Source organism: Argentina anserina, chromosome 4 (assembly GCF_933775445.1).
Source record: "Argentina anserina chromosome 4, drPotAnse1.1, whole genome shotgun sequence".
Taxonomy (NCBI): Eukaryota; Viridiplantae; Streptophyta; class Magnoliopsida; order Rosales; family Rosaceae; genus Argentina; species Argentina anserina.
Genome location: NC_065875.1, coordinates 8,592,518 through 8,616,118, shown reverse-complemented (window position 1 = coordinate 8,616,118; position 23,601 = coordinate 8,592,518). Strand labels below are relative to the sequence as shown.

Below are 23,601 nucleotides of genomic sequence, written 5' to 3'. Positions count from 1 at the left end.
CAGCCTGTTTAATAGTAGTCGCGACTCCCACGGATGGTGATTGAGTTTCAGCATGAGCCTGTGTTAAAGACAAATTAGTACATCGCTGATTCACAGATGAACAATATAAGACAGAGGAATTACATCCTAGCAAATAACAAAGTGTTGCTTGGGGGGCAACAATGTGTTTAACTACTTACAGAAACGTCTTCCCTCTCGGTTGCAGCAGCTTGAGTGTTGGATAGAGATGGTGAGGTTCGGTTCTTGCGAGCCTACAAATTAAATAAGAATAAGTCAAAGTGGTTCATGAGTGGGCAGTCAATTGGAACAAATAATGTGTTCTTCTTACCTCAACTGCGGTCTCTGGGTTGTTGTTCCCAGTTACTGTATCAGGGTTGACCTGGTCAATTGACGAGCATGGTTCTGCATCATTCATGACTGGGATAGAGGTGCTTGAGGCATCTATTCTTCTCTTCTGATTCAACTGATATTCACAGGAGTTGGTTAGTGGAGAATGTTGCAACAGTCTTTAGTGTTGTTAATCAAATCTGGATAAAGATTTACAGGATTGAAGTCTATAGCGTTAGGATCGTCCTCTTCATTGTCAGAATAAATTATTCTGCCTCGCTTACGGCCTTGGGAGGAGGAAGCACCAACTGTGTCCTCAAAAACCTGCAACATGAACCAGTTAGTGGTTTTTAATCAGTTTTGCAATAGAACTGTGAGGGTTCTAAGAAAAGCTAGGGCTTTACCCTCGAGTGAGCAATTCTGGCAGCGCTTAGGATTGCTGTCAGCAGCAAATCCTCATCATCAGGAACCTCCAAGAACCTCAGGATCTTCCTGCAAGTATTTTCTAAGCCCGGCCTGGAAGATGCGTTGAAAGACCACTTGCGACCGTTGTTCCCACCGGCCATTATTAATCCTTCTCCACCATCTGGGGTAAGACTTATCAAAGCGGAAACAACGAAGGGTGCTCCCACTTGCTATCACAGGGAATGGTGTTGGCTGCAGCTGAGATTGATTCTCAGGATTGGTGGCAGTGGTTGGAAATATGGGGCGTCTCCACGATGAAAAGAAATTCAGACTCTCGATGGGAGGGAATGGAACCATCTGAGCCATACCTAGTTGCCTAGAGAAGAGATGGGAGGCATAGAGTTCCACTCCTTTGCAGGGGTGCCGGGGTAGGTCTGCCATTAAAACAGCTTGTTCAAACAGATGCCGGCTTTCCCCATCATAGCGTCTAGGGACTAAAAAGCCTCCACGGAGGGCATCAGGGTGAGTGCGGTCTAGGAGCAGCCATGCTGAGTCAAGAACAGAGGCATCTAGGTTGTAGAAGTACTCAAAGCACGCTGCATAGCGAAGGGAGAAATTGGGCTTCAGACCAACAAATGCTTCTCTCAATATGTGATTCAGTTGGAAGTCCCTTGCACTTTCATTCCGCAATTGCACAAAGTAGACCTGAATCTAGAGGTCTAGCATCCACATGGGCCCCGAGAGCTTGTGATAATCGAGAGGTTTCATGGTGAGTGAATGCATCATTCGATAGAGTTCTGCCAGAGCTACTTGTGCTAAGCCCACAGTGTGGCCATTGTAGAGGAAGGTCACGAGTCGCAGATGGCGCCCAGTCATCTTCTTTTAGTTGGAGCAGAAAATAAACTTCGATAACCAGAATTCCAAGAAGGCAATTCCAACATTGGTGGTATGATTGCGATCAAAACTGGAGAGTGAGGAACCATATGATTGGTAAATACCAGTTGCACGAGTGGCTGTGACCGGGCATTCAACAGAAATATAATCCTGGTCTCTGTAGGGCTTGGTGCCAACTGGTAGACCTAAAATAGCATATATATCTAGCAAAGATATACCCATTTGACCAAATTAAAAATCAAAGTTATTACTTGCTGAATTCCAGAAGCAAGCAGCGGTCATGATGGCACATCTGTTACCTCCCTCTTGAGTAAGCTTGAAGGAGAGGTCGATACATTCCAAGATTCCTGCTGCTTCTCAGATGGGTCTATCGATTAAGCGGCGACCTTCATACCATATTCTCATAGTTGTGGAGATAATGGGCCATGCTCCAACTAGGGACCCGTGATGACCTTGCTGCTGCCATCCGTTGAAAGTGGCCGGGGAATTCCTAAATGCAAGCGGAGGAACTCGCGAGCGGTGGTGGTAGTCGTCACTGATGTGTTCTGGGATTACGGCAAGGGAGGGGCCCAAGAATGCGGTGCTGTTGTCAATCACTCCAATGGTGGTGTGATTGGTGGGTTCGTTTTTTGGGTAGCTAAGGAGAGGCCTTGCACCTTCTTAAGCATCATTGTGATTGGGTCTCGGTGCCATTGTTGCTGAAGATTAAAGATTTTGAAAGAGGGCTTTTTTTGGGTTTTCTGATAATGGAAACAAATGGATTGGATGAACTGGTAGAGTTCGAGATCGCGACTTAAATAGAAACTGAAAGGGTTTATGAGATTAGGACCGATTGGGTTATGAGAAGAGATGCGTCTGTTCGATTGAAACTAGTTTGAGTTTCTGAAACAGTAGGTGTTTCTTGCGTGCTTCAGGTCAAATGGTTGTAGTGGTTTGAGGTGAAGTCGCGCGTCGATTGGCAACGGGGGAACGTAAAACGTTTCGAATTATTTTAAAAGATAACCTTTTGGGTTTTCTTCTAGCCCTTTTCAATTTCGCTGGGTCTTCAATTTCAAGGCCTGGGGGGAAATGTTTGGGCCTAAAATAATACTCTGGTATTATCTATATTTTTTAGGCTCGTGGACCGGTTATTTGGGGAAAATCTATCGAAGAGCAAGATTACGTTCCGTATTGGAATAGATTTCGGGACTGATACTGTATAGAATCTGAGTTGAATAAGGAAGGTGAATCCAAATCAACTAAGAGGTTGTCAAGACTTGATCCGCAAGAAAGAAGAATCTGTGTTCTCTATATAAAAGGGGTCGAATGTGAAAAATAACACACACAACGTCAAGCAAACTATCACGCAACCGCATAGTCAAGTATCCTCACGGAGCAAAAGTCCGATTAGCTTCGGCAACCAAGTCTCCCATCGGAGCAGAGCTACCCAGATGTACGCCTCGCGCTGCATGTAGCAGCGATTAGCTTCAGCAACCAGAGTCAAGTCCATCGAGTCGCTAACCTAGTTTCTAGCAAACACAAAAGTCTGCACTAGTCAGTAATTCCCTACAGCAAGAGAGTCCCGCTATCAACGACACATTATAAGTTCTGCTTTTCTCCAAGCGATCTAAAGTAAGATCGGCCATCTACTTGAGGTGGAGTGAAAGGTACCTAGCAACTCCGGTTGTGTATAGGTCATTCGAACTTCAGCGGTTTATCAGCAACTGCGGAACAATCGTTCGAGAAGAAGACAGTACGTGAGCGCAATCATCATCAACAAGCAAGACTTGTACCTAACTCAAAGGTACTGGCACGCCAAGCAACAACAGAGAACGAAGGTTAGAACCATCTAGGGTTCAAAACCCGAGCTTGCTGATTGTTCCGTGGGAAAATCTTGTTCCCAGCTCAAACAATATGTAAAAGCAATTTATTATAAACTGCTGATTGCAGATACTCTGAAAACAAAAGAACGCTTATTCTATAAGGAGCATGAGATCGATTAAGCATGTCGTTATACAGTTAATAAGTAGCTTGAAATAACCTTCCACCGCGACATGAAGACCAGCATGAAAGTTCTGTTGCTTTGTTGAGACTCTTCTCAACATAGGTGTGCAGCCCTATGCTCTCTCTCTCTGAAGTGGGTAGTTTCAGAAGAGAAGTAAGCTCTCTCTCTCTCTCTCTCTCTCTCTCTCTCTCTCTCTCTCTCTCTCTCTCTGGGGTTAACGCAGGCCTGAACGATTTTCTTTTATTTTTCTAGTGTATTTTGTGATGTATCTATATTTAATTATCCCTAATTCGTATCAGTAGCAAAGTTTCTCCGACTTGGTACATCTTTTCTGTTTTAATTAGTTCACCAAGTCTCTCCTTTTTTAATTAAGTTTAGAGCGAGTAGGTTTTGTGTTTAAGAAAACAATAGATACAGGATTTGCATACAGATTAATCCGTAATGTATATTGTAAGTTTGGAGGGAAAGTTGGCTTGGTGAAGTTATCAGTACGTACTATACACACCTTTGTGTGACCTTCTCGATCGATCATTCGGCAAACCGGCAATACCCCTTTCGAATTCGATAGCATATCCTGACGACGTTTACCATTTTCTAACATTAATTGATCTCGTGCAATATGCTAATATAAAGTGGAATAGGTACATCAATCTAAACCAATCCATTCTTTTATTGACGTAATATTACATAACATACAATAATACAGACATAAACTTAACACTATTGATTATCTTGTCATAATAACAACGTGGTGATGAAAATAGTTTTTGCCCCAGATCGAGCCACATGCATTTAGAAGTACGTATTTGGAGCGACTTATCCATGGCCTTTATTTCCGGAGCCTGATCCAGCCCTAGAGCCAGCATAAGACCCTGCAGAAGAACCAGCTTCAGACCCTCCACCTGATGATCCCGACCCTGAACTTGACCTTGAGGAAGAATATGAGCTTGAGCTTGACTCCGAACTTGATCCGGAGCCAGACCCAGAGCCAGATCCTGCACCGGCGCCTGAACCACTCCCTCCGAGCCCGATGCCAACCCCAGTACCGATTCCAACCCCGACTCCTCCGAGGTCTATCCCGAGGTCTTTTCTTGCCACTCGGCCTTCAGTAAGTTGCATGGCAAAAGCTGAAACCAGCAAACCAGCTAGGCACAAGTATTTCAAACTGAAGTTACCCATTTCTTGAACTCTAGTGAAATCGTTAGCTAGGCTTGGTACAAATGTTAAGAGGGTCTGCATTGCTCTATTTATAGCTGGCGATCATAGTGGAATTGGCGGGGATCAGCGTGAAGAATGTGGAATGATGAAGTGGGGATCAATATATGTTACATCACTTACATGTGTATATATGTTGCTTTGCTATTGGGATATGAGATGTGGAACCATTATATGAATTACAAACTTAGTAGTTAAAAAAGGAGGACCAAGTTTAGTGGTTGTTCCTCAAGTTTGTGGTTGTAAGATTAGGATTTTAGGTGCGCATATTTGGTTTTGATTATTACAGAGGTGCCGACTCGGTCACTGATCATAAAATGATCTACCTAACTACGTACACACACCCACTACTGGTACGTAGTGGGAGTATGAACGGCTCCTACGATATTGAAATTTTGATGAACATGTGTACTGATCGAGCAAGTCGCATGATATGAATGGGTGGTCTCTGTTTTCCTAGCACTATTTTATATGAAGTGCGCGTGCAATTATGATCCAGCCATAGAATTTCAGAGGCTAATTTTGGGTCTGGCCAATCATGCATGTTTAATTGTTTATTGACTTTATTCACAAAGAGAAGCGTGCATGAAATTCGGATTCTTGATCGACAAGCGATAAAACTCTGGCACCACATTTCACCAGCGGCATGTTACATGTAATGAGAAAGTTGGTTGTTGAACTCAGTATAGTAGTTTTCAGATATCGGTCCATACGATAAAATTACCACACTCGGCCGGCCTGCGGCAAGAGATGTGACGTGAGGTGGAGCATAGACACCTAGTAGTTCAACCCCGTACGTGCCTTCGAAGGATATCATGTTATTCTGGTATCATGATATCCGGGAAAAGATAGAAGATGTATCTTGTTATCCTGGTTTCTGATCGACATGCATGTATATGATATATATATATATATGTATTCAATATCATCAGAAACATTGGTCTGCTCTAAAACTTCGACAATCATAGGATGATATTATAGAGATCAGATTAATTTGACGATTAATTGCTGTGTTGAACCTGTTAGATTAGAGGTGGCACACTGATTGGGTTGGGCCGCACAGTCTATTTTATGCGGCCCAAAACCGTGCTCGTGCCGTCCTCAGTCCGGCTCACTTATTATCGTGCCGGGGTCGGCCCGGCCCATGGCCTATGCCTATCCCGTTTTTTCGAGTTTCATTTCTTGTAATGTCTCGTAAATTGTTATGCTTAGTAATTCGAGTAAAAATTACATTCTACACTTTCTTGTTGATATCTTTACGAAATGAAAGTGTTTTTTGGAAATTTAAAGTTGAAAAACGTTACATTTTCAGTGGCTATGAGTTGACTTTCAATCCATCACTATTCTCTGAAAACTTCATTCAAGAAAGTTGTAGAGCTCGTCGATACAAGTTTGTGGACATGCGGCACACTTTAATCGAATGTTGTATGTGAAAGTTGTTAGCAACGGAAGTTTGGTTTCCGATTTGGGAAGGTTATAAAATGATTTTATTGGAAACTCATATTAGAAAATGTAAAAGAAGAAACCCAATCCGGCCCAACCCCCGTTTTCTCCAAACCACCACCGTCCTTCTCCGGCAATCTCCCTCCTTCGGCCGCCGTGTTCGACACCGCCGGTGTCATTGGAACCGCACGGCCGAGCCGTGTCAACTGGTGGTGGCGGCACCGTACCCCGCATTGTGTTTTAGCCACCACCGAGAGAGTACAACTGCGGCATCGTCGAGCTCGACATCGCCGACGAGGCTGGGGCATGAGGCGGCGATGACTCCTTCTTCTAGACACGAATCCACCGGCGGTGAAGCTCGAATCGAGCTAGTTCACCTCCGATCTTCAACTCTGATCCGGGTTTCTTGCGGCGGCGTTTCCGGCGGTCTCCGGCCGATTTACAACTAGCTGCAGTATGGTTGTGTTCTACTCCTTGTGATCCACATTTTTGGTATTGAAAGTTTTGTGATTCGACGAAGTTTGGGTGGAGGAGTTGGTGGTGCGCGTGCCGACCCCTAGGGCGGTGCGTGGGAGGAAGTTGGGCGGTGGTGAGTAGGTATTCGGCCTAGGAAAGTTGTAGGAAGAGAATTAGAGGGTTTTGATAGCTGCAAGAGAGGCCACGCGCAGCTGTTTGTGGCAGCGTGTGAACAGTGTTTCGTGAACAGTGTTTTTGTGAAAATAGTGTTTTTTTTACTGTAATTAATATTCGCCTATTGTTTTGCGGGTCGTTTTCTCAACACATTGTTATGCCACTAGGTGACCGACGAAACGAGTGAGGGAATCTCTATTGGTGTCGTAAAAGTTTCACGCAGAAAATAAGATGAGTAAATCTCACGATGACAAGTCTACCCTTGGCGGTGACTTGTATTTATGATTTCCTTAAATGAGTGAACTGTGATGTCGATATAATATAGTGAGTTGTGTATGTGGTTTGCTATATATATGGTTTGCTATATTATATAACATTATAGTTTTTATTTAAATTATGAAATTATATTGTTTTCAATTAATTGTGGTGGATGGGACCGAAATGGAAGATAATGTACCTTCCGGTATAATGGACTATTGACGTGACTTGTTATATATTGGTGTGCAAGAGTTGCTTGGTTGTAGTACATAAACATGCGTGGATTGTTATATTGTACGTGGTTTTAATATTGAGTCTTGTTAAAATGTTTTCTGACGGTGATGACATTTAAATCGGGAACCAAGGCTTTGGCCGGGTGTTGGTTACGATCAATTAGAGCTCTAGTCTATCTGTCTTGTACTGCATGAGGGGTAACCAGGTGGGTTTCCCGGGTCTCATGAGTACACATGTTTTAAAAATGATAACGGGTAACCAGGTTGGCTGCCTGGGTCTCATGAGTACACATGTTTTAAAAATGATAATGGGTAACCAGGTGGGCTGCCTGAGTCTCATGAGTGTACATGTTTTAAATATGTTAATTGTACATTCGGGTAACCAGGTGGGATGCCCAAGTCTCATGAGTACACATGTTTTAAAAATGTTAATTGTACATTTCTTTTGTATGTGATGTACGTTTAAATGTTGGTTTACTCATACGGCTTGAAAAGCTTACCGGGTTTGTGTTTATAATCCCGGTGCACCAAATTGATGGTGTATGAGATAGTTCTGCAGGTGGGAATTAGCAGGCTCGGAGAGCTTACTTGAAAGATTACTGAGGGTTTCCTTCTTCTGTTTGTGGTGAGAATCAAGTGAATATTACATCTCCAATTATTTTAATACTTGAGTGTATAAATTAGTGATGTATAATTCAAGTCGACTGAGTTGTACTTTGAATTCAGTTTCGATACACTATTGTTGTAAGATGATTTCAATATATTTGGAATTCTTTTGGAGTTTTCATGACACCGGGCTAAAAAGTGGCCCGGCCCGGCCCATTAGCATTATAAGACACAATTACAATAAAAAAATATTATGTAGTTAGAATATTTGTTTTATATAACTATTTAGAATAGTAAAATAAATAAAATACTCTAACATATTATATATTTTTATTTTTAGAACGTTATGTATGTCAAAACAATGACGTTTTCTACACTACTTTGATAATATTTGTGAAATATTGTAACTAACGGGCTCAGGCCGTACCTGGCCGCCTTTTAACCAGACGGGCTCAGACTTTTCGCCCCATTTGTCACTTCTACTGTTGATGATCGAGTTATATATTTCTGTATCATAAGCGGTTTTTCTACATATCCATAAATTTTTATTAACATGCACATATATATATATATATATATATATATATATATATATATATATATCTGTTACGTTACTCTGTACTCTCTAGCTGAAGCTCAAAGACACTAAACATTTAAACCAACACTAGCTTTTACGTACGTACATGATTAATAATACCGTACTATAAACATTCACCGTCCTATGCTAGTATGCCATTAGTGTTTTGTCCTTCATGATTATACCGTACTTGTGATTCCTCTATGGTAAATTTTGCTTACGGTAGAGTTAGTTCGATTCACTTTTCCTGATACATCTATAGGGGTTTTCCTATAATTCCTATCGACCAAACAATTCTTTGTTTGCCTGCTTCGACCGTTCTAGACAACTAGTGGCGAATCTTGAAACGAGTCACCGGAGAAGTTAAAATTTTATAAAAGGACAATACATATCAAATGAATTAAATATTGATTAATGCACACTTATACATATATATATATAAAATAACAAAATAACGTTATCATAATTATACATAATTATGTCATAACTATGCATAATTATATTATAATTATAGTAATTTGACTATAATCACACATACTTATACAATAATTAAAATGAACATATTAGTTGAACTTGTGATGAAATGTAGAGCTGAATTTTATTCGCTTCATTAGTTTATACGAGCAAAGAGGGCAATTCTTCTATTTACTGCCGTCTTAGTTGGATTTAGTGCTGGTTTTCACTTAGTTCTCTGTGATACTATGTGTTTTTCCGTCTTTGCCTAAATAAATTACGCATACCCAAAACTTAATTTTTGATTATTTACATGTATGGAGCAATAGGTTGGATTTATGTTCATACTAATGAGCTAGATCAGAGGATACATAGAATTCTCGGGTTAATTAGATTCATATTTTTTTATAAATTAAGATAGATTAATTATACACCATGCAAATAATTTTTGCAGGTTGAACATCTAATCATACTGATCGATGCCTCATATTAATTGAAATACAGATCAGGACCTGATAATCAAGCCTCAACTATTTCATCACCTATTTTATTTATATAATACATAAAGTACAGAATCAGTCCATCAGAATACATCGATCACTATTCTTTTAGTAATCCAATTCATGATCACTCTTATATATTTAGTCGCCACCTCCACTGCCAGAGCCCTCACCATATCCACGCCCCTCACCATGCCCCTCACCACTACCAGAGCCGCTTCCCCCGCCCCCTCCAGAACCGGAGCCGGAACCTCCTCCACCACCACCTCCACTACCTCCACCACCATTTTTCCTTGCAGACCCAGACGTGGCCCGAGACCCGGCAGATGAACCTGCCTCAGAGCCTGCACTACTACCTCCACCACCAGACCTGGAACTTGAACTTGAACTTGACGAAGCTGAACTTGATGCAGAACTAGAACCGCCGGAACCTGATCCAGAGCCGGATCCAGACCCTGAGCCAGAGCCACCTCCACCTCCACCTAGCCCTACACCTAGTCCCACTCCTACTCCAATACCAACTCCTCCGAGATCAATCCCCAAATCCTTCCTTGCGGTTCGTCCCTCGGATACCTTGATATCCGACGATGATATAGCAACAACAAGCAGCGCGAGAATAGCTACTGACTTGAATGCAGCCATTTTTGTTTTTCTGAAAGTATGGAAGCAAATGACGACTAATTAATTAAGATGGAAGAATTAAGTCGATCAAGTACGTAGCTTATTTGAACAAATGCAATAAGCATGAAACTCTCTCAGAAGTTGTGAATCCATAGCATGCAAACTTGGCTATTTATATTGGTTTTAGGTTGGTACTGTAGGAATGAAAGTAGAGAATTATGGGGTGACAGTAGAGACGGCCGGTGATCATCGACTTACGTGGCATGCGTGGACTTTTGCAGGACCAAAGTTGTGTGGCTTACAAAGAGCTGAGCAGTTGGAGATTCACATTCTTTCGACAAGTGTATGTATGTTGCCTATCCATTTGATCTCCACTTACGATAGTGGAGCGAGTCGAAAATAAAAAATTGGTCTCTGCTCGTGCAAAATCAATTCACTTGGTCTCACTAAGCTCAAAGTTCGTAGATTCGTAGTGTGGTGCTGGATTTAATCAAATAAGTGCAATGTCTGTTATGGATCGACTTAGGATATCAATTTGAAAACGTGATATAACATTGATGGGAATAGCAGCTTTAATTTCTGTTGAGTTATATTCTTTCATATATGAGATTTAGTCGTAGAGCCTGAGTTAATCAAACTAGCTAGTAATACAATCTATTAATCAGTCGTCGATATAATCTTAGGCTTCGCTTCAATCGCTTGTATAATGAACGGCCCTATGATGAATTGTCATGCATGTGTTTATACACGTCCAATCCACTAGTTGCATCTGAGAAATTAGTTTATTTATTTTTCAATGCAACTGAGAAATTATTATATATACCCGCTACATATCCATGTGACGCCCTTAATGTTATTGTTTCATTTTTACAGTAATTGTTTCTGATTAGTTATAATATATAAATACACTTTTATCATTTTCACCGCGTGCATGTTAATTATACCATGTCATAATATGATTAGCCGGGTACATCATATGACAGTGTCATATGGTGTAGCGGGTACACAGAATAATTACTCAATGCAACATTACCCAAAAAAATTAGTAATATAAAAATATTTTAGCACGTACGAAGATGTGTTATGTATTTTTTTAGACTATGAAGATATTTTATGTAATTATATATATATTTTTTGAGAATGATGTCATTATATAATATAACTTGACACAACCAGAAATTCATCAACCATAAGTTACAATCAATTTTATCTCATAAACCCTAATTTGAGTCATTTCTACTTTTCTATCAACCGTATAAGCACTAGGTGAACCATACCCGATGCAGTAGGTTGGATTCCTTGACAGTTTCCAAAACCTGAAATGGGTCGTTACCCTAATAAAGGAAACAGAGTTACCTGTAATCTCTCTCTTCAATCCTTGCTTCTTCACTATATAAACCAAAAGGCTATTTCAATCCTCACAACGTCAGAAAGAAGCTAGAGAATCCATCTCACAATAAAGCAACCATTGCAGTAGCTAGCAACAAAGCACATCCTAGCCCTTCTCCTCTTTCAGCTCGCCACAACCGCATACTCAAAGGGAAAGGGAGGTAAAGGAGGTCACCCAAAACCAGATCATCCAGGGAAACCAGAACAACCAGGGAAACCGGGCAAAACAGCTGAACCAGGCGCTACTGGAGGCAAGAAGTGGTGTGTAGCGAAACCAGGATCTAGCCCTCAAGCTTTGCAGGCAAACATAGATTACGTATGTGGAAAGGGAGTGGACTGCAAACCCATTGAAGGAGCTGGAGCTTGCGCTTCCAGTGATCTTGCTGGTAAGGCATCTTACCTGATGAATGCTTACTTTCAGGCCAATGGCCGCAACGACCATAATTGCGATTTCTCTGGAAGCGGCCAAATTAGCACCGTGAACCCTAGCAAGGGGACATGTACGTTCAATGCTTGAAGAAGCCATGAGGAAGAGATCGAAACCTGATCTACTGGTTTTGAGAATGTTGTAATTTATTCACTATTTCTAATTTGTTCCAAATTCTTATATTGATTATCTTGTCATTGCTATAACTTGTTATACGAAACGATTAACGGCTGTTTAAAAATTTCTTCAGAATTTTTGAGTTGACACCACCGAGTTTACAGGTCCAATTAGTTCAACGAATGACCAACTAATTCAAATTTATAGTTAGGAACATAATGCAAATTGACCATATGCATGAAAGCAGTACGTACGTTAACAAAATTAACTACCACTGATGATCGATGTGGTGCTTAATTATATTCCATGCTGCATCTGTCTTTTGTTCATATTTTCATTTCATGTGTATGATTTTTAACAGAGAGAACATGAGGGAGAGAGGGTTCAATCAGTGAAAAAGTTTTTAAATGATAGTTGGTGTATTAGATATTTGAGTTATGGGATACTTTGGTAACGGAGGTGAACCACATCCCCATTGAATACTGTGTAATATCTCCATTTACTCTAATTCTTGCTCTCAGACTAACCTACTTCCCCTTCTCCTTTCTTTAGTAAAGTCTGATCTTCTCTTGCCGTTTTTCTCTGTTTCTTTGTATAATTTAATACTTTCAAACAACCTTTGTTCAAACATGATGTTTCATTATGATGCCATATATATGAAGATGGCCATAAACTCTGCTAGTTGTTTTTCTGTTTCTGGGTTACATGCATGTGGTGTTTGGTTAATTATTATTGCATACATCAAATTCAGTTTCTCTATATACAAAATCTTGACATTTAGTTTCGATCAACACATCAGAGCTTAAATTTGAGGGGGACTCCGGTAGATGAGTAAATTAGAACCTTTCCTAGGCAGGTTGCAGTGTAGGACCTTCACCTCTGCCTCAGTTCAGTCAAGTGAGTACAGTTTTGGTTCTTTTGGACAATCAATCTTTGTCATCAAAATGTTGTTCTTCTGCCCCAAACTAGATTCCTCAGATACTTAGTACGTTAAGAGTTGGTATAGAAATTGCAGAGCATGTTATTTGATTAAGTGCCACTAAATATTGTCTCTTTTTATCAATTTATACATGAATAGAAAGGCTGGTTGCCTAAGGCCGAATTGTGAGGCATCTGACAGTTGACAAAGTGAAATTGAAAACTTGGTGAATTGAAGGTTGGCAACTAAGGTTATGTGAATGGTAAGCATATAGTGATTTACTTTTTTTTATTGAGTGGAATAGTGATTTACTTTTAATGCAAAGGAGACCGAAGTACGTGGACGAGGAAGTCTAAATTTGATGCTAATTTTCCGATTATTCTTAATTTGTCCACCCAATGCCTACATCTTCAAATGCTACCATGTGTCATTCTTTTTTACCATGATTAAATATTTAATATTTATTAAGTATTATAATACTAAACTAAATGATATAGGATAATTTTGTTTTTCTCTTTAAATAAATCATTATCTTTCTTCATCCTTACGAACTCTACCTCTCTCTCTTCGGATACAAATTTAAAGAGAAAAATAAAGTTATCATATATCATTTACTTTAGTACTATAATACTTAATAAATACTAAATATTTAACCATGGTAAAATAGAATGACACATGGCAGCATTTAAGGGTGGTTGGAAAATTTGTATCCGTCTAAATTGGTGTGAAGATTAACTACTTTCTAGTTTCTAGCTATCTAAACAACTGATACAACTCACACATGGTCGCTAATATTTATCATAAATTCATATCATGTTCTAATATAATTCAATTGACAAATAGCATGTGTTTAGCCAAACCATTCAATTATATCAGTTGAGAATACAACTTCTGCAATTTTAAAAAAAAATGAGAGTTATGTTTAAGAAGAAATACAACAAACATAAAGAGAGCATCTTATTCATTGATATGAGTCTCTATTTATAGAGGATTACATGATACATAATTATATACTAGGAAACATATCTCTACTTGTAATAGTAAACCTATTACTACATGAAATTTGATGTTCCTATTCCTAAGTGGAATAGACCAAGCACATACACAGTGAATTTCCTAAAACAAGTTCACTTTTTACATTTGATAATGCTACCTTTTGACTTAATGAGCCATATTTTGGACTTGATAATATGCAAGGCAACTATGCTATTATGTTCGATGAAGAACTCAAACGGGATATGCAAAGTAACTATATATAAATTATGTATATATACTCACATATGAGAGCTTTCGTTTCTTAAAGTAATGATTTAATTTACAATTTTGAATCCATTCTCAAAAGTATCGAACTTGATCAGCTATGCTATATATGGATGGTTTTACTTTGTCCTCACTAAAAGTGGGTTTCTTGGTCATTAGATGTTGCAACAGTCGAAGAGTTACTTGTCCTCACCAATGTTGGTTCTTAATTTTAGTAGAAAACTTTTGTAGTCTTTATTTGGACTTAATGACATTTTCGTAATGATTAAAAAAAGACCTCAACCCACACCAAGCGGAGCATTAAAATGATTGAAGGGTGTGGATTTTTATTCGTTTAGGTGCGTTCATTTTAGTTTGTTTACTTAAGTGAAATCGAACTAATGATGAAAAATTATCTCAACCTATGTTTGAACGTGAACTTCAAGATTGCGCAAAGTCTATAATCACATTACAAGAAATTGAGGTGGTGGTGGTGGAGTAGTGTTCTTGTCTAAGAGTCTGATCAATGATTTCTAAATACACAACTCCTCTCTATATATAGAGCATGTCAAGGTCAGTAGAAGGCATGAATTAGATGTCCAAAATAAGCTCCAACCAATAAGAAAGATTCTCTTTGTGTGGAGAACAAGTTAGCAAAAACCTTAATGCGCATAGACCTCTTTGTGATCACCTTGCATCTCCTTTCTTTAGGATTTCAATTATAATTATATTTGCTCATATTTTCTTTCCTTATCATGTATATTTCGAAGATAAATGCCAAGGAATATCCAAAGGATCTTCTATTGCACACAAAGTCTCTATCCTTTAGGAATTTTGAAATTGGCAAATTGACATTCGTGCAATGATTCCGTCATAACATCCTCTAGACATCGTATATTAATGTCATTCCAAATCTTACGGAAACTAGACTCTTAGAGCTTTATATCCATACATGACACGTTTTCTAGTTCAATGCGAGTTGTCCTAATGACTTTGTCGAAGTCGTATGACGTGCACATGCAAATGTCCTGATTCTTGTAGGATTTAACTTTCCTTGCATATCTTCTTCCTCCTTTCATTCTCCTTCTAGGATTTGACATATGATGAGGTTTTCTATTTCAATGTGAGCTGTCCTAAGGAGTCTGTCGAAGTCGTATGACGTGCACATGCAAATGTCCTGATTCTTTGAGGATTTAACTTTCCTTGCATATCTTCTTCCTCCTTTCATTCTCCTTCTAGGATTTGACATATGATGAGGTTTTCTAGTCCAAATATGACACTTTTTTTCCTTTGATGATTTGAAACCTTCATGATTCTCCTTGTCACAATAGGAATCCTAGCTCTTTCAGCATTTGCATTCCTTATTTCAGTCCAATTGTATTTCTCGATCTCTTTAATTCCTAAATAATAAAAGTAAGTCAAAACTAACATACTAAGGATAATAACAATGCAAAATGCAGGGAATTATATACTAAAAACACAGACAAATTATTGTTGATAAGTGATTTGAGTAAATTCTCATTTTTCGCATTTTCATTGGTCATTCTTGCAAAATGGAAGTGATTTCAAAAGTAAAAAAGTTGAAAAACGTCTAAGTTTCAATAACCAAAATTTGACTTTTTAATCCATAAGGTAAATATTTGTGAAAATCTTCTTCCTGGAAGTCGTAGAGCTCGACCATATGAGTTTATAGACATGCATCACGCGTAAAACAAAGATCGTACGAAAAAAGTTGCGAATCAAAAAGGACGTTAGGGTATTCTTGGAAGTGGTGAAAATAGGGGTAGAAAAGAAGAAATCCTAAAATGAAAAATCAAATTTTGAAAGAGAGAAGAGCTGGCCCGACCCTCTCTCTCTCTCTCTCTCTCTCTCTCCATTTCTTAGATATCTTCTCTAGCACAGTTCTCTGTCGTTTGGCCACCAATCTAACCGCCACCGGTCACATTAGAAGCATCTTGTTGCTCTTCATCTTTTGAGGCACGACCCACATGCTAACGGTAACCACACGGTGCTGCAACACCTGGAATCCATTACTGCCATCAACGTCATCGTCCCATGCTTTTCCGCCGACTCTAAGGCTTGAAGCTCGTACCTTTTGACCTTTCTCTTTACTCTGAAAGTGATTTCGTAAGCCTTAATGGGAGTTTAAGGCCGCAACAACGGCATTGAAAAATTGAGGTTGTAGCGACTTCCCGGCCAATCTAGGTCTCGTTGTAGGTATAAAAGTTGTTTAACTCGTCATGATCTACAAGTTTCGTGTTCAGGTCGTGATATTTTGCGGAGGTAGTGGCACGTGGGGCCCACACACAGCTGCTTTGGGATGCGTGTGGCGGCGCATCCGACTGTTTTTGGAGGAATGGTATACTTCATTATGATGTACTCATTAATACGAGTGTTTTCATATGTGTCATTTGTACGTGTTGGGTTAATTTGAGAATGTTAGTTATTATTGTTGGAAGTTTGGCCACACTCGTTTGTAATTGTGGATATACGGGTTTGCTATCATGGTGTAGGGGTCTTAAGAGGTTAGTATGGTTCTCCGGCGACCTTTGTAGGTCATGGAGGGAGATTGCCTCTTGGAAATTTAAGAGTTAAGTGCCGTAGCTAATTATAATAAATTGTCTTGTTATTTATCAAGTTAAAATTGTTTCACTTAGACATTCGAATTGGAAACTTTGTACTTGTCTTGGTGAAATTGAAGGCGTAGAAGAAGTAAGAGATGAGTAAACCTCACTTGATGCAAATTTTTATTGTGATATTAATGTCCATAGTTCACTAACTCATAAAATTGTTCATTTAATTATGTCTTGTTTTAAATTACTTGAACTTGATTGTCTACGGTTCATGGGTAAGTAAAATGATATTTAAAATAAAATAAATTTTTTTAAGAATTTTTTTGGTGATTATGGACTATGGTTAGTGGTTGAAAGTGATTTCAGTTCATGCATGTTGTTATTGATATAGTATATCTATTTGTATATGTATGCTTAATGGTAATAATAATATATATGTATACATTGCTATATTAAATCGTGGTATGATCATATGTCATTGTTGTGGAAATTTGATGTTAGTTATTCGAGTTTGATATAACATAGTATATTTATATGTGTGTAATAATATTATGTTCATGTATCGTTGATGTGAGAATTTTAGGGATTGGATATTGGAATTGTTTGAATATTGTTAGAGAAGTAATTGTTAAATGATTATGTTCACCATAATTAAGAGAAATAGATGATTTTGTGTGGAGTGTGTGAGTTAGGTTTAAGACCATGCCTAAGTAATGTTGAACCAATCATAGGACTTGATCGGATTAGTGTGAATGATTAGTAGATCTCTAGTGTGAAATCATTGTGCACTTCTATGGAATTTCTATTATGTGAATGTGAATTTCTTATATTATTCTACTCATTATGGACTTGTAGGTTGCCAATGAACAACAAAATGTTAAAGAGCAAGTGCCTCAACCCCAACCAACAAATGAAGCACCACCCCAGCCATATGAAGCACCACCACTGCCCACACAAGAATCAAATTCCAGCCATAGGAAACCATGAAGATCGACCTGCTTTATTTGATTAAAGCCAATTAAATAGGTCTGGAACTAGTATTTTGTTTGGCATGTAAACTAACTGTTATGGTGATATTTCGTATGTTTAACCTTCTTTTGAACTTAGCAAATGACATTCTTTTGTGAAACAGCCGGTTGTTTTTTATTTTGAACAATGTCAAATGCCAATTAATGTATAATATATATGTATTTTTTTATTTGGAACCATGTTCCCAACTTCTTACTTTGATTTATTTTACACAGTTTGTTTTGGTTTAGTTGTTATTTTATGCCTCATAATTGGGTGGTTTAGATGATTTTTTTTGCAGATATTTTTTACATACTCTAGAGTCTAGACTTCTCATTTTTGCTTTTACTAATTAAATGTGTGTATCTAGATTTTGACTTTATTTATTGAGTACATTTATGTTTTCGGAGGGAAAAATGTACTGTTTGGGGGGAAAATTGAACTGTTTGGAGGGAAAAAAATGTAATATCCCTAAATTCTGAACAATAAAATTTCAAAATTTAGAATGCTAACATTCTAAAATAACTTCAATACAATTGAAATTACTTTACAGATGTTATATATCAATCCTGAGTTTAAAAATTCAACTCAGTTTACAAAAGGAATTACAACCGACAATTACAATAAGTAAATGTACAGTTTATAGTTCCTCTCAACTCTGATTAAAACAAGAAAGATAAACAGCTACAAGATAAATAACTACTGCCCAGTTGCTCAATCCTCCAACGACAGCTATGTATTACCTGCAACATTACCTCTTACACCATTGATTGGTACACCGGAATTGCAACACAAACTCGATCAGCTTCATAGCTGGTATGAGAAAACTAAACATGAATACTCCCCAAATATACAACAACAGTTTAGAACAACATAACTTAACTGAACACAATAATAAAGTCTATCGTCGGCATTTATCATATATCTCACAACAATACCAATTCTGGGTTACTACGATACTCACATCGCACACATGAAAAAAACTAAGTCCGAAGACCAGAAACATATTTTAACATAACTCGAATGTTAAAACCAGAAGTATAATTTATCAATCCAACCTATGATATATTGTAATAAACTAACCAACCCACACATCACAACCACACCCACGCACACAAAGAAAAGAAAGAAAACAAATAACGAATCTTGCATGAAGGCATAGTTCAGAAATTCACGAAACAAATAAGTAGGAATATACAATAAGTATCATCCCTGCATAAAATTTAGTTCATGAGATTACACTCACAAAACAAAACATAGAAGAAGGGTAATGATTCTTGCATAATAACGTAGTTTAGGAATTCACCCTATAGAAGACAAACACATAAGACTGAATAGTGATTTTTGCATAAAAGCGTAGTTCAGGAAATCATTTAAACATACAGATAAGAAATAAGAAGCTGACATCTCACACACATCCAATGACATCAACTACAAAGTACTCAACAATGAACATATCCCTTAACCATCAACCTTTTGAAACCATAATAATAAAATCTCATTTTACTTACCCATGAACTGTAGTCGGTCAAGTCTATATATTTTTAAAACAAAACATATTTAAAAGATGATTTTTATATGGTTAATGATCTTAGGACTATGCTAACCCAAACAAGACAACACTACCAAATCAATCACATCTACATACAAATCCACCTTATTAATTAGGAGGTATGTTTTCCTATCCTCCCGGTCCTTTCCTCCACAATCACTAAATAATTTCTTTTAAGCCGCCACAAGGCAAAACACCCTGACACACCCCACATGCCACTTGGGAAACATCACACGAACACAATATCGCTGAAAAGTACATTTTATTCTATTTCAGCCAAACAACACACAGACAATCACAATATCAACAATATATGCCTGATGGTACATTTTCTTTCCTTTCGGCCAACCCAAGCAAACAACACTTCAGCTATACAATTATTTCATCCGCAAACCTCCATTTTACCAAGAGGTACATTTCATTCCCTCTCGGTCTCATCTTCCACACAATATAATCTAACAAAATCACATAATATCTCAAAACCGTAATAGATAAAACAAAATAAACTCGCAACTTAATAATGCAACATTAAATATAATTAAAGCAAATATATGTGCACTAATTTTACCATTTAAATGCACATATACTTACCTCCATTTATATTCACAATCACACTACAATAATTAAAACATTCATTCTTACTTAAATAAGCGTAAGTATAAATAACTTAGTTACCGCCAAGGGTGACGTTGAAAAATGTGAGGTTTACTCACAAATACTCCGCTTGCGACTTGAACGTCAAGTGAGGCTCACTCACTTGTTCCGTCAATCACCTAAGTGACAAAAGTTTCACTTAGTGAACAAAATGAACCAACAAAAACTTTAACAACAACAAGTTCTTTCTTTACACTCCAAACCTTTTCTAAACTCCACCTATAAAAATTAAGTTTCACAAAACTAACGAAAAACTCAATCCTAATAGAAGTCCACTTAGTTCACCTATAAGACTCAACATGGCTCTACCGAACCAAAACTTGTTAATTACTACAGAGCTTAATGCTCTTCCTCAATCTCTCCACTCTCAAATAACCAAAACTCTCAATGCACACAATGGCACAACTCACTGCCACTCACCACCACTAACTAACCCATTTCCCTTAAAAAAAATGAAAACACACTCCCGCTACCTCTACACGGCTTGCTTGCGCCAACAAGAAAACATCTCTAAACCTAATTCCAAAAGAACACTCCAAAAATCAACGCTTCACCTGCCGGTCACCACAACCTCAAACTTTCCTTTAACTCCTCAAAACAAAACCTCACTACCTAACACACAAACAGACCCAAAACTTCACACTTACTACCTCCACTCTTCCAATGTAAATTCAAGGGAGGAATGAAATTCTCACCCTCAAGAGCTGTCGAAAAGGCTAGAGAAGTACCAAAGTGAGTTGCGACCTCTCTGTCACTGTAGTTGCAGCAAAGATTTATGTTGCAGGGCCAAATGACGCCAAACTGGCGTATGAGTGATCCAGGGTGCCATGACAGTTGATTGGAGCTCACCTCAAGTCCCAGACTCGCCGGCGCTGAAAACTCAAGTGACGGTGGGATTTTGCAGGTTTTCCCGAGCTCAGTTGCAGTTGTAACGTGGCGTGGGATGGTGTGCCACCACCTTAGTTCGATGTGGCCTGGTCGTGCAATCCCACTGAGACTGGCGGTGTCAAACACGGTGGCCGAAAAAGGTGAGATCGGCGGAAGGAAATTTTATGGGCAGAGAAGAAGAAAATCGAGAGAGAAGAGAGAGAAATGGGCTAAGGGGAAAATCAGATCTTTTTCCTCAAATAGTTTCCAATTTCCCTTTTATACCCCTTTCATAATCGGAAACTAAACTTCCGTTACAAATAACTTTCTCGTACGACATCCAATTAAAGCATGTAATATAACTACGAACTTATATCAACGAGTTCTACGACTTTCGTGAAGGAAGTTTTCTGAAATGAGCTACATATTAAAAATCAACTCTTTAGTAAAAGTGACTTAAATCAACAAAACACGCTTTTGGCTCTCGAAACTCAATTCTTCTTCGCACCAATGCTAAATGGAAGACATAGAATGAGAATTCAATCAAATTACCATTTCATTAATTTCCGAGAAATTAAAAGAAATGGAATCGAAAATTCAGGTTATTACAAAAAATGCTTTCATGTTTTGGAGGGAAAACTAACAAATGACTACACTGTTGGAATGGCAGGAAAAAAAATTGACCCCTCACATATTTAACGAAAGTTACATTGAAGCTGACGGTATGTACTGGTATTGGGTCGGGTTGTATACGCCATGTACCATTTTGATTGTTTTTAGAAACAATATTCACTTTAATTCTCAGTCATCAAAACCTCATGTACCATTCTTAAAATTTTGTCATTTTGTTTCCAAATGTATTTGGCTCGGTTGGTAATCGGTTGTATGTTTTGTCGTGGCACAAAATTTCCACCCCTATTTGCAATCTCCCACATCCGGTGACTTCACAGATCTTCGAGACTCCGACCCCATTTGGTCATCCATGTTCCTGGTTTCTCGTCGCCTACACTCTCCTTCCTTGCGATCTAGCTAAGTTTTGAAGTTGATTAGAGATTGAGGTATGAGTCAAGTGAAGTAGTCTGAGGTAGAAAAGAGTTTTGCAAAATTTGACATAGAGGAGTTTCTGCATTATGGGTTGTATATGATTGAGGGAACCCCAGCTACTGGGAAATAGAAAGTTCATCATTTTTGGACGTATGACACGATTCGAGGAATGTGTTGGGCATCGTCATGCTTAAGTCTCGTATAGTGAGTGGACTTTTGTTTAAAATTAATGCATGTATGGAAATTTTAAATTAAATATTTTTGGCGTTATATTGATTTTTATTATTTAATTTGGAAATAAGTATAAAATTATATAATGCCTATTGATAATTGGAATTGATCGAGCCATTATCCGGGAATGGGATTCCCGAGAGTTTTCATTGAGTATAATTTATTTTATTATTTTATATGGTTAGAAACCGTATTTAATATTGTTTTTGGTTTATTTTCTTTTCTCAACAAAGTCCTATCAACTCGGTCATTCTATTGGAATCAACGAGGTATAGGCACCCTAATATCTTGGCTATTATGATCTTGAGAATCAACTAGGGTTATGTTTTATCTTATTAGTTATTTTATTTTCTTTCGACTAGCGGGGAAAGTATATTTCCTATAATTATGCTTATTTATTTTATTGTGACTAGTGGGACTAGTTCATCCATACATTTTAAGGTGATGTGACATAGCTAGCAATGTCACGACAACCCAAATCCCTCTCCATTACTCTGACGTGACGATATTGGGTGTTTGAGATTACATATTTTGCCTAGGAGGGCATATTGTATGGTTCATTTATACATTTTTGACTAACGAGGTCTAGTCTACTTTTGATTATTTTCTTATTTATTTTATTTGACTAGCGGAGCTTTCTATAATTATACTTATTCATTTGATTTGACTAGCGGGGCTAGTTGGTTTTCTTTAATTATTCTTATTGGTTTTATTTTGTCTAGCGGGGCTAGTCAGTTTTTTATAATTATACTATAATGGCTAGTGGGACTAGTTGGTTTTCTATAATTATCCTTTTTATTATTATTTTGACGAGCATGGATTTAAAGGTGTCAAACGTGCTCGGGCCAGCCCATTTACATTCTTGAATTGTGATTGTGGAGTTGGTATATGGATTAAGAGCACGGAGGCTCCAGGTGTTGCAGTTGGGCGATTGATTTTAGAATTGTGTCGTTTTGTGCATGTAGGGTTGACTACTTTTAAGGGAAACCATGCCGAAAAATTTTGGCATGCCTCCTTTAGAGGTGGTCCCCGCACAACTTACTCCAAGTTTTAAGGTAATATTCGGGGCGGGTCGTGTCATGGAAAGTCACATATTTTGCATTCCTAGGAATTTCATTACAACTTCCTTTTTAGCAACCTAGATTTCATAGCAGCCCTACAATTAAATATGCTTTTCACTCAAATCTGCAATTATCTTTAATTACCTTGTATTCAAACTAGTAGCTTACTCAAGGAATTGATGGGCAAGAAACTCTTTGCTATCTTCACTTTAATTATGAAATCTTGGAGTCAGCTACTAATCCACTTTAAGCTTAGTCACAGAACACAAGGAAGAAGGGAACTAAGCCAAGAAAGCCAAACCAGTCTCGACGTCGAAGAACACAACCCAAAAATTGGAATTCGTCAAAACTCAATCAAATTCAAAAATAAATTA

The 23,601-nt window shown here is 38.1% G+C and overlaps 2 protein-coding genes across 2 annotated transcripts; both read right to left on the bottom strand.

Moving 5' to 3' along the window:
• Window positions 1–4,256: 4,256 nt before the first annotated feature.
• Window positions 4,257–4,841, bottom strand: LOC126790939 (uncharacterized). Its single transcript, XM_050517318.1, has one exon. The coding sequence runs from the start codon at window positions 4,787–4,789 to the stop codon at window positions 4,427–4,429; it is 363 nt and encodes a 120-aa protein (XP_050373275.1). The 5' UTR covers window positions 4,790–4,841; the 3' UTR covers window positions 4,257–4,426.
• Window positions 4,842–9,495: 4,654 nt separating this feature from the next.
• On the bottom strand, window positions 9,496–10,285 carry LOC126790938 (glycine-rich cell wall structural protein 2). The gene has a single exon (XM_050517317.1). It carries the CDS (start codon window positions 10,165–10,167, stop codon window positions 9,667–9,669), a length of 501 nt encoding a protein of 166 aa, XP_050373274.1. The 5' UTR covers window positions 10,168–10,285; the 3' UTR covers window positions 9,496–9,666.
• Window positions 10,286–23,601: the final 13,316 nt, after the last annotated feature.

Excerpts from the sequence above, each read along its gene's own strand:
- LOC126790939 (XM_050517318.1), bottom strand. The coding sequence starts at position 4,789 with ATGGGTAACTTCAGTTTGAAATACTTGTGCCTAGCTGGTTTGCTGGTT.
- LOC126790938 (XM_050517317.1), bottom strand. The coding sequence starts at position 10,167 with ATGGCTGCATTCAAGTCAGTAGCTATTCTCGCGCTGCTTGTTGTTGCT.